This window comes from Mauremys mutica, chromosome 13 (assembly GCF_020497125.1).
Source record: "Mauremys mutica isolate MM-2020 ecotype Southern chromosome 13, ASM2049712v1, whole genome shotgun sequence".
NCBI classification, from domain to species: Eukaryota; Metazoa; Chordata; order Testudines; family Geoemydidae; genus Mauremys; species Mauremys mutica.
The window spans coordinates 8,530,250-8,546,547 of NC_059084.1; the positions used below are offsets into that span (position 1 = coordinate 8,530,250).

The 16,298-nt window shown below is 46.6% G+C and overlaps 1 protein-coding gene across 4 annotated transcripts in view; it reads right to left on the reverse strand.

Moving 5' to 3' along the window:
* CDH4 (cadherin 4) overlaps positions 1-16,298 on the reverse strand; it is a 627,456-nt gene that overhangs the window by 25,686 nt on the left and 585,472 nt on the right. For all 4 annotated transcript variants that reach the window (XM_044986659.1, XM_044986658.1, XM_044986660.1 and 1 more), the window contains 2 exons: positions 5,796-6,049; positions 1,235-1,377 (listed from right to left, as the gene is read on the reverse strand). In XM_044986659.1, the coding sequence (XP_044842594.1) occupies positions 1,235-1,377; positions 5,796-6,049 (397 nt within the window). The remainder of the gene's footprint in view (positions 1-1,234; positions 1,378-5,795; positions 6,050-16,298) is intronic.

The window sequence follows — 16,298 nt, forward strand, 5'->3', positions numbered from 1 at the left end:
GGCTTTCTGAAAATCTAAGTACACTATATTCAGTGGATCCCTCTTGTCCACATGCTTGTTGACCCCCTTAAAGAATTCTAGTAGATTGGTGAGGCATGATTTGCCTTTACGAAAACCATGTCGACTCTTCCCCAACAAATTACGTTCATCTATATGTCTGACTATAGTTTCATCCAGTTTGCACAGTACTGAAATCAGGCTTACCAGCCTGTAATTGCCTGGATCACCCTTGGAGCCCTTTTTAAAAATTGGTGTCACATTAGCCATCCTCCAATCATTTGGTACAGAAGCTGATTTAAATGATGGGTTACAAACTACAGTTAGTAGTTCTGCAATTTCACATTTGAGTTCCTTCAGAACTCTTGGGTGAAAAGCATCTGGTCCTGGTGACTTATTATTGTTTAGTTTATCAATTTGCTCCAAAACCTCCTTTAATGACACCTCAATCTGGGACAGTTCCTCAGATTTGTTACCTAAAAAGACTGGCTCAGGTTTGGGAATCTCCCTCACAGCCTCAGCCGTGAAGATCGATGCAAAGAATTCATTTAGTGTCTCCACAATGGCCTTATCCTTGAATGCTCCTTTAGCATCTCGATGGTCCAGTGGCCCCGCTGGTTGTTTAGCAGGCATCCTGATTCTGATGTACATAACATTTTTTTTGCTATTACTTTTTGAGTCTTTGGCTAGTTGGTCTTCAAATTCTTTTTTGGCCTTCCTAATTATATTTTTATACGTCATTTGCCAGAGTTAATGCTCCTTTCTATTTTCCTCACTAGGATTTAACAGTTTTAAGAAAGTTATAGCATCTTAACATTAAAACAGGTCAGTTTCTTTTTAATACCATCCCCTCTGTTCCCTCCAATTGTTTCTGATTTCCTGATGGAACGTTTCCTACATGTTCTCAGCTGCGGGTTTTGGATGATAATGAAGATCGGTGTGTTCTGCAGCACATGGAGTTCAGACCCCTTTGGTATTTCCTTAGATATAGGTTACACTGCTACACAGAACTTCCCAAATCAATTTTCCATTTGCCCTCACTTTCCCTTAATAACACTCTCTGAATGCTGTGCACATTTAATTTACTCCAGCAATTTCCTGTCCCACTTTCACATTTTTAACCATAAAACCTGGGAAAAAGATAACTTATACTGACAACTCTGTCAGGGCATCATTCCTGTTAATGCATCACATTAGAGTATTATTGAAGCATGAACAATGGGAAGCTTGGGCCCACCGTTGTCAGCCGCCAAGAACGTGGCCTCATAGACATTATTCTTAATGTAGACTGACTCTCGATCAAGGACAGCAGCAGTAGTGATCTGACCGTTTGTGGCATTAATGTTCAGCCAGTTTGCAGGATCTGACAGCTTGGAGTATCTACAGAGAAAGGAAATAAATACATGGCAGTCTTTTCAGTGACATGTCCTTAATACGGCTTGAAATAAGGGTTTTTTGGACTCCTGACCCTTGTTTTGAAGGAGCTTTGGATAACTGGTTTTGTTGACAAACAAAACACTAATTGGGTGTCTATTGCTGGCCATTTTTTTTGACCTCTGCAATTATTCAATTTTCCCATTTCCTTCCCATTAAAGGTTCTGCCTTCTGCTAAGTGCCACTTATGCTCCAGCTTCCTGCTACAGGCAACAAGCCTATTCTACAGCAAGTTGCTAATAAAGATAAAAGGGCCCTCGTTAGAGTACGAAATGGTCACTACATTCATGTGTTTGTTCCTCAAGAGCTCAGACTAAAGGAGAGATTATTTCCCCATTTCCTACTCCTGCCCTCCTACAATATAGATTGCTCCGAAACACTGGATATAACTCCCTGTCCACCCCGCACCCCATAAGGAATTAGCGTTGGAAGGACCATATCTACAAGGTGGTACTCCTAAGACTGACATCATGCTGGCCAATCAACATATTTTACATTAGAACCAGATACAATTACCTCAGTGGTGTATGATGGGAACTCACAGCTGTATTAGCCAATAGGCCCATGAGGCCAGGCTGAAGCAATTTTAGGTGTGCCATTTTGGAGTGGCTGCTGGGAGGTGTGTGTGTGTATATGTGTGTGCATGTATAGGGAATAGGGTGACCAGACAGCAAATGTGAAAAATTGGGACGGGGGTGGGGGGTATTTGGAGCCTATATAGGAAAAAGCCCCAAATATTAGAACTGTCCCTATTAAATCAGGACATCTGATCACTCTAGTAGGGAAATTGGAGAAGAATCTCAGACAGAGAGATGGATGGTCAGGTGCAGAGTGTCTAGCCAGTATGTGAGGACATGGTTAGCCGGTGCAGCTGTTCACTGGATGTGGAGAGTAGAGCATCAATGTAATAGCAGGCAGGGAATTTGGGATGAGAGCTACTGAGGAGCTGGCTCTGTGAGAAGAAAGAGTTGCAATGGAAGTGCTGAAATTCTGTGACCTTAGTAGCATGCAGGACCAACTTTTAGAGCCTATGGAAGCTGATAGGGTCAATATAGTCCTGAGAACAAAGAGTAATACTTTGTGGCAATCACAGAAGGTAGTGTATTTTGGTAGTTAGTGCGCATGACTGGAAATAGGAAAATCTATTCCTGGCTCTGGCTCTGAGACACTGCATCTCCTTCGGCAAGTTACATAATTTCTCTGTGCCTTAGTTTGCCCACATATAAGATGGGTATAACAACACTTACCTATGTATCTCAGGGGTATTATGAGGCTTACTTAATTGCCTGCCAGTATATGGGCAAATGATCGGTCCTAAAATATCTAGCTAAACAACGTGGTCGTACTAGATCCGAGAAGAGCATTAAAACAAATTCATTCTTTTTCACTAGATCAGTGCGGAAAGATTCACAGCAAAGCCAGGAACCATGCAGGGGTCCTCGGAGTTCCTCATAGCATTGCAGTCTTGAAATTCGGACCAGGTGGTTCAGCACAGCTTCATCTGAGGCACATTTTCTGGCAATCCCCAGGCCTGCTCTGGTAGGACCAGAGGCAGGGCAGTCTCAGCTGGAGGGCCCCCAACTGTGGAATTTATTCCCCCACGGGTGCTGGAACAATTTCTACAGTTGGGGGTGCTGAGAGCCATTGAACCGAACAGTAAATCCTGTATATGATGGGAGCCACTTCAAGCCAGGGGGTGCTGCAGCACCCCCCCGCACCCAAAGTCCCAGCACCAACGTACTCCCCTTGCCAATCTATCATAGCTCAAGTTTGTTAGCGTTCTACAGGGTTGGCTTTATAGTGCTTGGCACATTCTAGTCAAACCTTTTCCAAATGGTTCTAAACAGAGGCACTTTCTTTTAAAATCTCTCTTTATTGCTCATGATTGCTACTTGGCTTACTTTTCTAGCGTTTGTGTTAAAATGAATCGTCGTTGCTATCTCTCATGTGTTTAGGAGCGGTAGAAAGGACCATATTATATGTTATTGACATAAGCAAACACACCTGGGCTTATTTTAGAGACAACTTGGGCTTATTGATGGTTTTTGCATCAACATCCTGCAAAATTCAAGGTCCCCTGAAACGTAAGCAGGTGACACTCCATGGCTTTGGCTGAATTTCACTTTCAGGTTCTGGTTTGTTTGAAGTTGGAACTCAAAGTGAAAATTGAGCAGCCTGAGTCCAGTCTGGACTCAAACAACAACACATTGTCTGCACAAGCCCCTGCCAAGTGAAACTGTTACGTTGCATGGAGCTATGTGCTTTAAGGCGAGTGTTTTTTAATATCATTGTTGTCACTGTGCCCTTTCATTGTTGAAAATGATCAGTGATCCGGCCTGCAAAGCTGCCTTTATGGATTCGTTTGTGGCTAAAAAAGATAACTTGAGATGTGACATAGGCTATGAGCATTAACAAAAGCTGAGGCTTGTTGGGGGATGTTCTTAAGCCCGGATCTTTCCTTTGGGAAAATTATATTTAATAAAAGACTATAAAGGCTGCTTGCAAAGATATAGTGGCTGGATCCTGTTCTCAGTTAACTGAAAACTGTTCAGGAGATTAGTGAATACATATGTATCTCCCATTCATTTCACTGCTTTGAATATTTACCCTCTAGCAGGTTTTTTTTGGTCTAACTCAGCAGTGCCAGCTGGGAAGAGAAGACAAAAACAAACCAAAACATCATTTTGCATTGTTCACAAAAACTGCTGGGGAAAGTCTCAACTGAGCCTAACAATATTTTGTAGCTTCTGGCAAAGCCATGGAGTCACTCTGCCCTGATGAAACCCAGGTAAGAGAGAGCTACACTTACATTTAAAAATGTTGCTGGATCCGAATTTTCAATGAAATGTGTGTCCTGGGAACGCTATGAAGAACTGCTCAAGTAACTTGCTGTCGATATTTAGAGAAGATCATGCAAGGTCCTGTGTATGCGCCAGGCAGTCAGAAGCATGGCTCAGACCAGCCTGTCATTCTCCCAAAAACAGGAGAATGTTACACCTAGCAATTTTCATTCTGGATTACAGTCCAAACATCCACAGATCAGAGAGAGTATTTGATTGGAATGGGAACTGTTCTCCTCTATGGGCTTTAGTGGGGAAGGGAGGGAAACGAAGACCCTTCAAAGCAGTGGTGGGTAACCTGTGGCCCGCGAGCCGCATGCGGCCCATCAGGGTAATCTAACTGCGGGCCAGGAGACATTTTGCAGACGTTGACCGTCCGCAGGCACTGCCCCTGGCAGCTCCCAGTGGCCGCGGTTCTCTGTTCCCGGCCAATGGGTGCTGCGGGAAGCGGCAGCCAGCACGTCCCTGAGGCCTGCCACTTCCTGCAGCTCCCTTTGGCCGGGAACAGAGAACCGCGACCACTGGGAGCTGTGGGGGGCAGTGCCTGCGGACGGTCAATGTCTGCAAAATGTCTCCCGGCCCGCAATCAGATTACCCCGATGGGCCGCAGGCTGCCCACCACTGGCCTACTTTGTTTATGCAGAGCAGCAGGTGTAGGATGCAAGCCTAACTCTTTTAAAAGTCAGGCCCATACAGTTCAGTGGAATTTGAACATGCATCTGGAAGGTGCCCAGGTGCTCCTGAAAGGGGGATGAAGAATGGTCTTGTGATTCATTCACTAGAATGGTACTCTGGATTCAGTTCCCAGCTTTGCTACATGTTTTCTTTGTGACATTGGACAAGTCACTTGGGGCTGGATTTTCAAAGGTATTTAGGCACCCGAAGATGCAGAAGATAAGCCCTTTTGAAAATCCTGCCGATCTGCATCTTTAAGTGTCTAAATACCTTTGAAAATCTAGCCCTTAATCCTTCTGTGACACCTGTAAATTGGAATAATATTACTTCTTTCCACCTACCCTTTGTCTGTCTTGTCTATTTAGACTGTAAGCTCTTTGGGGCAGGGACTGTCTATGATCATGCATATGTACCTAGTACGGTGGGGCCTTGATCTGAGGAATAATAAATACGTTTTATACTGATAAGGGGACGTAGCTCCCCAAATGATTGATTTCAGTGGGGGTGGGTGAAGGCTCTCAGCATTGCTCAGAATTAGACCCTTTCTGAGATTCACTTATGTGACGCGGGGTCTGACAGTGTCTTACTCCACAAATAGCCCCATTCAGAATCTCACCCATTGGTATGGTCCTGAATATTAAAGGCTGCTAAGTGTGTTGAGAGCTTTGGATGGAGGGTGTTAGAGAAGTGCCAGGTATTACAATTACATTATATAGGATAGTTTATGCAGTAGATTCTGATTGGTGCACACTGTTGCTTTGATTGCTCTGACTGATGCATACCCCCAGTCTATATCCTAACTCTTGCTCTTGATTTTATACTACTTCCTTTGTCCATCTGGTTTCCCACCTTACTGCTTGCTGCATGAAGCGATCAGGATCCACAGCTGAAAATGTTGTCAATGCCGTCCCCGTGGGCACCCCTTCCTCCAGCCTGATCAACTTGTGGTTCGTTGGGAAATAGGGTGCCTCATTGAGATCCGTGACTGAAATGGTGACTCCTGCTGTAGACTGGAAGGACATCTGGATTCCGCTTGCTAGTGGAGCTTGGTTTGACACCATCACTGTCAGCATGAAAGCCCTGTTCATTTCGTAATCGACAGCCTACAACAAACAAGCACACAAGATAACCCCGTGTGAAGAATAAATCCCACCTGCTGGTGGAAAGCTGGAAGATTTAGAATGGGGACAATACCAGAGGTCACTGTGTAAGCTAATTTCTGGGTGTAGGGCCAGGTTCTGCTGTGAGTTGCAAAGGTGTAAATCCAAAGTAATAACCACTTCAGCAAACAAAGTTACTCCAGATTCACACTTGTGTAAATAAGGTCAGAATTTGGCCCTTAGATTTCTGGGAAATAAGAATACAGGATAAAGAAAATTAGAAAGACTAGGAAGGATTGTCTCTAAGTTTTGTTCAGGTGCTCAGTATTTTCCAGAAGGGAAGGAGACTGACTTTGCCAATGTTTAACTATCCCCGTATCAGGGGCGCCGGAACAGAGGGGGCCATGGGGCCCTGCCCCTCCCTTTTTACCAGCGATAAGGGCAAGCGACGTGGTGGTGGGGAGAGGGTGGAAAGGAGAGAGTGGGGGGCAGAGTCTTAGGGGGAAGAAGTAGGGTGACCAGACAGCAAATGTGAAAAATCGGGACGGGGGTGGGGGGTAATAGGAGCCTATGTAAGAAAAAGAGACTAAAAATTGGAACTGTCCCTATAAGATTGGGACATCTGGTCACCCTAGGAAGAAGCGGCATGGGAGTAGGGCCTCGGGGAGGAGTGGTGTGGGGGCGGGGCCTCAGGAGGAATGAGCAGTGTGGGGGCGGGGCCTCGGGGGAATGGGCGGCGTGAGGGCAGGGAGAGGAAGAAGGGCGGGGCCTTGAGGTGGTGCGGGGCCACTGTTCGGGCGCCTCTGACCCCCCGCCCCACTTTTAAGATGCTTCCGCCGCTCCTGCCCAGTATACTACACTGGCAAGGTGCTCCTAGTGTGGATGCAGCTTTTGTCAGCATAGCCGACTCCAGTCCCCCCAAGCAAATAATCTATACCAGCAAAAGCGCAGTTTTGCTGGTATAACTGTGTCTACACTAAGGGCTTCTGCGGGCACAGCTCTGTCGGTCAGGGCTCACACCTCCTCCCACCCTGTCCGACAGAACTATGCTACTAGACGTTTGTAGCATGGACCTGGCCTACCGCAGTATTCAGATTTCAGCAACCGCTCCCACCAAGGGCAGCTATAAAAGCAACAAGCGTAGCCATGTTCAAAGGAATCAGACAGGTACTTAACAGAGTTATTAGCATTTACAGCTGCTGGCTAAGTAACTGGGTCAGACTCAGTGGACGCCTGAGCCTGTAGCGTTCCTAGTTTCCTCTCAAGTAAGATTATATGTGAAGGTTGGGTCGCAAGTTACTAAAGCTGGTTTGGTAAATCATTCTGGCTCCCACTGGTGCCTTTGAAAGCTGGTCACGCATGATGCTTTACGGTTACTCACACATTTCCATAGGTATGTTTTGCCAGTGGGTGGCTGTAGCTCTCATTTCAACATACACAAAAGGAGTGAGAGGGAATAAAAAAGCTTTACCTGGCATAACTGATTGAACTGCAGAGTAATAATAATCTCTACACCGTCCCTGTGATTATTATGAGGGTAGCTTCTAATCATACGCCAGGGAGGCTTGAGTTATGCAGGATCACACCTCTGCCCATTAAAACACGCTTTGCCATAATTTATTAATTTAGAAGTATATTAATTCCCTCTAATGTGTCTTCTAATGTGATGACTATTGACTGGCTCTAGAGGCTGAGTGCCAGCGTCTCAGCTGGTGTAAACTGGCGAAACTCGAATGACTTCAGTAGAGCGATGCTGATTTGCACCAGCTGAGGCTCTGTCCCGTAAGTTCCATGTAAGACACAGGAATGCCAGGGCTGAATTCAAACCATGGAAAGGCTGGGCTGAGGCTAATGCCCACGAGGGAAAAACAAATTCCATGGAAGAAAAATGGCAAAAGGTAAAATATTGGAATCTGTGTTTGACTGAGGTGCTTGTGCAGGGTTCCCATTACTAAATGATTTCGTGACAGGCAGGTCCAACACTTCCTTAGTAAATAAAAGGAACTCACAGACTGATACCCAGAACACCCACCAGCACTGGCGCAGGGACTCACGCTGCTTTCAAGAAAGGAGGCACATTAAAACTTCTGACTTCAACACTATTTGAGGCCTTGGAACTGTTCAGCTAATGTGTTTCCAGCTCCGAACGCTCCTTCTAGTCCCCTTAATTCATATTCATTAATACTTCATTTTCCTCTGCACTTGCCTTCTGCTAAATATATCAAACTAAAAAAAATTATTTATACACATTCAACCCACCGTTCTGTGGGCTGTAGCTCATCGGATGAAGGTATGTTGAGGGACGGGGCCCATAAAGCAGAAGACACTGCACTGATATGCTATGAGAAGCAGAGATTTGTTAATGAATTCAGTTTTGGCCTGGCTCTTGGGTCCAGGGAACTACTTCAAATCTGTCTGTTCTCACTCATCCTCATCCTTGCCAAGGATTCCAGAGCATCCCTTTTAGAACCTTCTTCCCTACAAGGCCTAGTATTGTAGCCAAAACTTCCTTAGCCTGGGCTGGAGAGGATACCTTCAGAATGTGACAGTGATCAGACTTGATCCTCTATCAGTGCTGACACTAAAGGCCACTATCAGTTCTCTCTAATATTTCTTCCATTGTGCTAAGAATTTACTGATTCTGTGCTGTATTCCACACCCTTTGCACAAAGGGAGTGGAGACTGACTGCCAAATCCTAACCCTCCCCTGGAACGAGGGAGTCCTCAGCAGGTGCAGACGGGTGTAGCTGGTTCTTATGCCTCTCTCCCTGTGGCCCCCATGCCCAGCAGAGGGGTGCATTGGGGCTGGAGGGAGTTGTTCATGGGCAGAGAGAGGTGGGCAGGGAGGAGTGGCTGGACTGCGATACACTCTGGTAATCCCCAGCTGGTAGATGGTCCCTGGAGGATCAGGTTAGAACAGCCTCCAATCTGCACCTGAGGTTGGTCAGAGACTCAGAGAGCTGCAACTGGCTCCCTGACAGCCCTCTCAGTCTCCTGGCTTAGCAGAGAATCTGGCTTTGCTTGTTTTAGGTACGCAAAGGGAATGCTAGGCCCGAATTCAAACCACAGAAACACTGGGGCCAGTGGAGAAAATTCCATAGGGGGAAGAAAAAGGTGAAATATGGGCTCTGTATCTGACTGAAGTGCTTGTGCTAATCTTCCCATTGCTAAAGAATTCCATAGCAGTCCGGGCCATTTCAGCCCTACACAGACTTAATACAGCACATTCCCTGGACAGCATCCATCAGGGAGACTCTTACAGAGCTCTGACTTCAACTTAGAGCTGACCTCTGTGAAGAAACCCAGTGGCCCTTCCTCAGGGCTGCATACCCACCAGGATGGCAAGCTATGCAAACTGCACTTCCCTGCCTGAACGGAGGTCAATCCAGTTCTCAGTATAATAGCTGCGTGTAAACGGACTAATCTGCTACTATTGATATTAACCTCAAACTTTATTTCATTTATGTGTGTCTCTGGGGTACCATATGGTTTATCTGAGCATATGGATGGCAAATGGGTATGCAATGGGTGAGCATTAATCAGATGTGACGGGACAAACCTCGTAGTGGTTTGTTCCTCCAGTTCTCAATTCTTCACACTGGGCTAACACTTTCCATCTTCATGTCACTGAAAATGCTAGATACTGATTAGCCAAACAGCAGGAGCAATAGCCCAGAAATATGTAACATCTTGGATGAGAATATGTCTCAGGCAGAATCTGATTCCTCATGTATTTCTTTTATTACATATGTGTGTGCATGAGAAAGAGATGTATGTGTATTCATATGATATATTACACACACACACAAACACAATAAAGGAACATTTAAGACTGCAAAATCAAACACTCAAAACTTAAGGTTGCCTGTGCAACCTTAATTTAGCCCCCTTGTGTGTCTGCATTATCACAGTCTTTAATTACATGATCACATAGTATTTCTACCACAGGACCTCTGTCTCAGTCAGAGAACAAGACAGATAGTGCTCAATTAATGAGCAGCTATTGAATATTTTTTTCCTCCTTATTCAGATCTTGCTCTGAAGACAGAATTATTAATTTCATCAGAATTATTAATTCACTATCGCTTGAGTGCTTCACAAATATTAATGAATTTATTTTCACAACACCCTTGTGAAAGGAGGGGGTATTATTATCCACATTTTGCACATGGGGAACTAAATCACAGAGGAGTAAAGTCAAAAGTATTCACCAATTTTGGGTGCCCAATTTGAGCTGCCTAAGACCTGTTTTTTCAGAGGACTTAGCACTTCACACGTTTAAAGCACACCTCCCATTGACTTCAGCTGCTGCTGCAAGTGCTCAATACTTCTGCAAAAAAAATCAGGGTCTCAAGCTGGGTGCCCAGAAAGTGAGTAATGCACAATTATCGTCCACCTGTGAAACGTTTTGTTTAGGTGACTTGCCCAGCATTACATAGGAACTCTGTGGCTGAGACAGGGATAAAATCCAGTTCTCCAGGCTAGAATTCAACTGTCTTAACCATGAGACAATTTTCTTCTCTAGAGGACCCCAATGCATCCACAGAGCAAGCAGGTCCCTCTTGTGCAGTGAATGAGGCAGGGGTCCTGTGGGAAAATAGTAGGTGATCATGTAATTAAAAAACAACCACAACACATACACACAGGGGAGGGGTGTGATGGAAGGTTGCACAGGCAACTTTAATTCAGGCATTTCCCAACTTCTGAGTGCTTGACTTTGCAGCATTAATGCTTTTTAATGTAGGTTTTTGTGTGTAACTTCCTAGGTTTTTTAAAAAGCAAACTGAAAAAATCTCAAAATTCCATCACTTTGCCCGTGAGTTTCATGGATATTTGCTGACAGTAAAGTGAGAGTCTGGGATCTATGGTTCCATTCCAAGTTCTGGAAGGGACTGTGCTGTAGCAGGCATAGTCTCTTCTGCCAAATCCTCCCCTGAGCATAACCCCTTCTGCCTCATCCTCTCCAACTTGTCCTTGTCCCGTCTCTTTTCCACCCCTGGTTTCTCATCCTAGTCCCATTCTCCTCACCTAGTCAGGCTCAGTCTCCACTCCTCAAGTTTCTCATCCCAATCTCCTCGCCCAGTAGATCCTCGTTTCATCCCACTGTCCCCAGCCAGTGCCAGTTCCTTCCCTCCCAGCTTCTCATCTGATCTGTCTCTTCCCCCCACCCTGGCCTTCAGGTGCCTCCCTTCTGCTCATCCCCATCCTCGCTGGCTCCCAGCCCCAATCCCCCTTCCTAGGCACCTAGCCACTCTCATTGTCGTCCCTTCACTCCCTGCATTTTTGTCCAAGTCTCTTTGCCCTGCCCGTTCCAGTTCTCTCTCTGCACCCTAGCTCCTCACAGGGCCACCAAGGGGGGGGGGCAAGTGGGGCAATTTGCCCTGGGCCCCGCAGGGGCCCCCCCAACAGTTTTTCAGGGCCCCTGGAGCAGGGTCCTTCACTCACTCCGGGGGCCCCAGAAAACTCTTGCGGGGCCCAGGCCCCCGGAGCTTCTTCCGCTCCAGGTCTTCGGTGGTAATTCGGCAGCGGGGGCCCCCTGCCGCGGGTCTTCGGGGCACTTCGGCGGCGGGTCCCAGAGCGGAAGGACCCCTCGCCACCAAATTACCGCCGAAGCATTTCAAGCAGGTAGCTTCCTCCTCCACATTGCCTGGGCTCAGCCGCAGGTTACTGAGAGCACAGGAGAGACAGGCTTCCTGCTCCCAGTTCAGGTATCTGGACCTGGACAGGGCACAGACCGTAGCAGCCCAGAGCTGACACTGCAGGGAAAGTCCTGCTCAGTCCGAGGCTGGAGTATGCCCAGTGCAGATGGAATCTGACAGGAATTTAGCTTCTAATAGCCAAGACCTCTATATGCACGTGCAAACTGCAATTGTTCAGAGGTTTATAATGTGGCCAAATTTGGACAGACTTTCATGGGGATGACAAAAGGCACATCCCTGTCGGAAAGGCCAGTCCTCTGCTAAATTTCAAGTCCCTTCTCCAAAGCATGGGGGTGCTACAATTATTAAAAAAAACCAAAAACACAAAAAAGAAAACAAATCCCAGCCCACCCACCCCACATTTTTAACATTGGCAAAACAATGTATTTTTCCCAAGCCTTATTCCCACAAATGGCCAAACTGTTTTGGCTGAAATTTTCCAAAAAAATTTAGCCTGAGGCAGACATCCAGCATGGAAAATTTCAGCCTCTTAGACTTGGCAAAGTTATAAGCAACTAAAAACAGGGTCTTCTAATGGGAGCTATTGGGCAACCTTAATAATAGATACTGCTACCAGTCCTGCCTATAATATATTTACATTTCTCTTTGTGAGCTAGAATTAACAGCATGTGAATATAATAAATGATATTCACATTAGAACCTCCTTTATCCCTGAAGTTCTCTTATCCAAAACTGGGTTATGTCCCCAGACATTCATTAGTTAGATTATGAACTTCCACACTTACCTCAAATTTGTGAGAGTGACTCACCCTCACCCATTTGGTTAAACAGCATTCAGTTCTTCTCTAGTCCAGTGGAACATACAACAGCCCCGGTTTGGGGTTGCACTCACGTAACCACAGGCCGAATTAAGCCAAGTATATATTCTTTAACTCTCTATGACACTTATGATACCCAGGCCCAAATGTCCCAAAGCACAAGCAATTTATTTGCACCTGATTTGCACATGCACAACGATCAATGCTTCACATCAAATGTATGTGCACAGACAAACCTGACTTGCATGTGATTTGGGCGTTGAGCCTGAGCACTTTTGCAGGCATACTTACATTTTGATCCCACAGAAAAACACAAATGAAGCTCAGCATACATGCCAATGAGAGATCATAGACACACTACTATTGTATGTGCCAGACTGGGGTACTTATGGGGCTACCCTTCACTTTGCCATACCACCTTGGTTGTATTAAATCATTTTCAGTCTTGGCCTCTAACTTGCATGACAACTGTTTGCCACCACAAAAGTGGGTCTGCACCCGCTGTGTGCACACCAGTATTTAAATGTGCCAAGCAGGCAGTTGGGATCTATATATTAGGGGTGCGCCCACTTTTGCAGGCACTATCCGCTGTGTGCACAAAATTTGAGGCTGTCCAAAAATATGGCTCTGACATCTTGTCTTGGGACGCACAGCTCAGCCTCCTACGAGCACAGTGGCTCAAATTACCTAAGCACAGCTGGTTAAAACAGGGGGCTTACAATGTGTCCTTCTCTTCTCAACATACTTGTAACTGCTCTTAGAGATCACGTTCTGAGGCCTGGTCTACACTACGGGGTGGGGGGGGGGGGTTCGATCTAAGATACGCAACTTCAGCTACGTGAATAGCGTAGCTGAAGTCGAAGTACCTTAGCTCGAATTACTTACCTGTCCTCACGGCGTGGGATCGACGTCCACGGCTCCCCCGTTGACTCCGCTACCGCCACTCGCTCCAGTGGAGTTCCGGAGTTGACGGGAGCGCGTTTGGGGTTCGATATATCGCGTCTAAATGAGACACGATATATCGAACTCCGAAAAATCGATTGCTACCCGCCGATCCGGCGGGTAGTGAAGACATACCCTGACTCTGCTGTGTCACTGCTGAGCGGGAAGTTCCTCTCTCTCCATTTACAAGGCTTGCAGTGGAGAAAAGGGCCTTGCACCGTCACAGGAATGATATGAAAAGCAAAAATGAAACTGTCTCCTTTGGTGATCAGACTGGAAGGGCACAGCTGGTTTGCTGAGAGCTGGTTAAATGCTGCAGAAACAGCCTTCCCGGACATTCATTGGCGTTCTGACTGGCTGTTTGGTTTGAACAGCTTTATGCCCCTTTCGGTTTGTGAACATGCACAAAGCCGTGTGCAGGGGGGAGGAGTGTTCTTCACAAGAATACACCTACTGCATTATATCTGCTACTTCCTGTAGGCCAGGATGTGAACTCTTTTACTCACACAATTAGTCCCATAGGTGCCGACTCCATGGGTGCTCCGGGGCTGGAGCAGCCACACAAAAAAAAGTGGGTGCTCAGCACCCATTGGTGGGCCCCACTGATCAGCTCCTCCCCCCCAGCACCTCCTGCCCACTGCTGATCAGCAGCTCCTCCCCCCCGCTGCTGATCAGCAGCTCCTCCCCCCCGCTGCTGATCAGCAGCTCCTCCCCCCAGCACCTCCCACCCGCTGCTGATCAGCAGCTCCTCCCCCTCCAGCACCTCCCCCCCGCTGCTGATCAGCAGCTCCTCCCCCTCCAGCACCTCCCCCCCGCTGCTGATCAGCAGCTCCTCCCCCCAGCACCTCCCACCCGCTGCTGATCAGCAGCTCCTCCCCCTCCAGCACCTCCCGCCTGCTACTGAGCAGCTGTTTAGCTGGAGGTGCTGGGGGGAAGGGAGAAGAGCAGGGTTAGGAAGAGGTGGAGCGAGGGCGGGGTGTACTCAGGGGAGGGGGCAGAATGGGGCAGGGAGAGGCAGGACAGGGGCAGAGTGGGGGGCAGGAAGAGGCAGAGTGGGGTTGGGCAGTGGGGGGGAGGGGTGGATTGGGGGCAGGGACTGGGGCCGAGTCAGGCTCGAGCACCCCCAGGGAAATCAGAAAGTCGGTGCCTGTAATTAGCCCTGTTGAGTTCAAGGGGACATACATGTTCTAAACTAGTCACCATTGTGAGTATAAGGTTCACTATCTGGCTCTATTTGTTATTCTCTTGTTTAAAAAGTTTCACTGGTCCAACCAGGGAGTAGAAACAATGTAATGTGACCTAGGCGACCACTCAGCTGCTGTAGGATGTAATATGTAGAATGTATATTTTGGGTGTTGGGACATGCGAAAAGATGCCTGCTTGTCTGTCAAAGAAAGAGAACAGCTAGATAAAAAGATGAGCCAGCAATCAGGTAAACAACTGCGTTAACGAACTAATCTTAGTTCTAGGCAGAAAAAAAGTGTTTATACAATATATAACAAACAGCTTTGTAACAGCGTATGTAAGGCAAGCACCTGAATATGGGGGCACACTTACATTTAACTCCATGCTGTGCCCTGTTTTGGTGGACTGTTCACTCAATGAAGCAGCAAATCAATGACATACTTCTTCAGCCCAAGCCTCTGTTTGTGAGCCTGTGCCTTCGGGTGGTGGGAAAGAACTGGCCAATAGATGCCACAAGCAGTGATCACTGAGGGGTCTGAGGTCAGTTTGCACTCAGTCCCCCAACAGTAAAACATTTTGGGCAGGTCTACACTACGGGGGAAAATCGATCTAAGATACGCAACTTCAGCTACGTGAATAACCTAGCTGAAGTCGAAGTATCTTATATCGAATTACCTACAGTCCTCATGGCGCGGGATCGATGTCCGCGGCTCCCCATGTCGACTCCGCTACCGCCGTTCGGGTTGGTGGAGTTATGGAGTCGACATGAGCGCGTTCGGGGATCGACATATCGCGTCTAGATGAGACGCGATATATCGATCCCCGAGAAATCGATTGCTACCCGCCGATACGGCGGGTAGTGAAGACGTACCCTTTGTCTTAACTGAAAATGCTCAACAGTTTTCAAAGAAGGTGAAATCCAGAGTCTTTCCTTCCCCCCCCCAGGAACAGTTAGTCGGAGGCAGTTTTCTCGCACACTCTCCTGTTGAAGAGCACTGAGAAAGTCTTCCAGTTTGATAAGAGTGAGAAACTTAGGATGTACAGAAGAAGCAGGTGAGGGTATCTACTAAAGACATTCTATATAATTTCAGCCTTTGAGCTCAGTGTGACACGATAGGATTTTTGGTGTGATTCGTTGCATTGTGATCACTATTGGTTATATAGCAATGGAAAATCAGCATCAGCATCAATGGCATCTTGACAAATCTGTCCTGCTTTTTGCCCGCGGTTTCTGAATAAGGGATGGTTCATTATGCAAAAGTCCTGGTGTAGCAAGGATGATCATGTAAATCCCCTGGTTTTCACTTTGATGTAGCTCTAAAACTACAGTCATGACACTTTATGCTTTATTAGGAATAAAGGGCTTTTTTCTTTTAGTGAAAATTTTATGGGTATTGACATTTCTACTTCAGATCAGCTGCCGAGGTGGAAAAAAGTGAAATTGTTTCATTTTGCCATGTTGAGTTTTTGTTTTTCAAGCAGAATAACCCCCTCCCCCCAACCCAACCAAATCTGAAAAGGTATTTTGATGTTGCAGGAGATAAGGCTGTCAGTCATCGTTAGAGAGCAATAAGAGTGATAAATAAAAAGACCTGCTGAAATACCATCTAGCAGGTAAGATCATGCTTCCTTTAAAGTTTCAGCAAA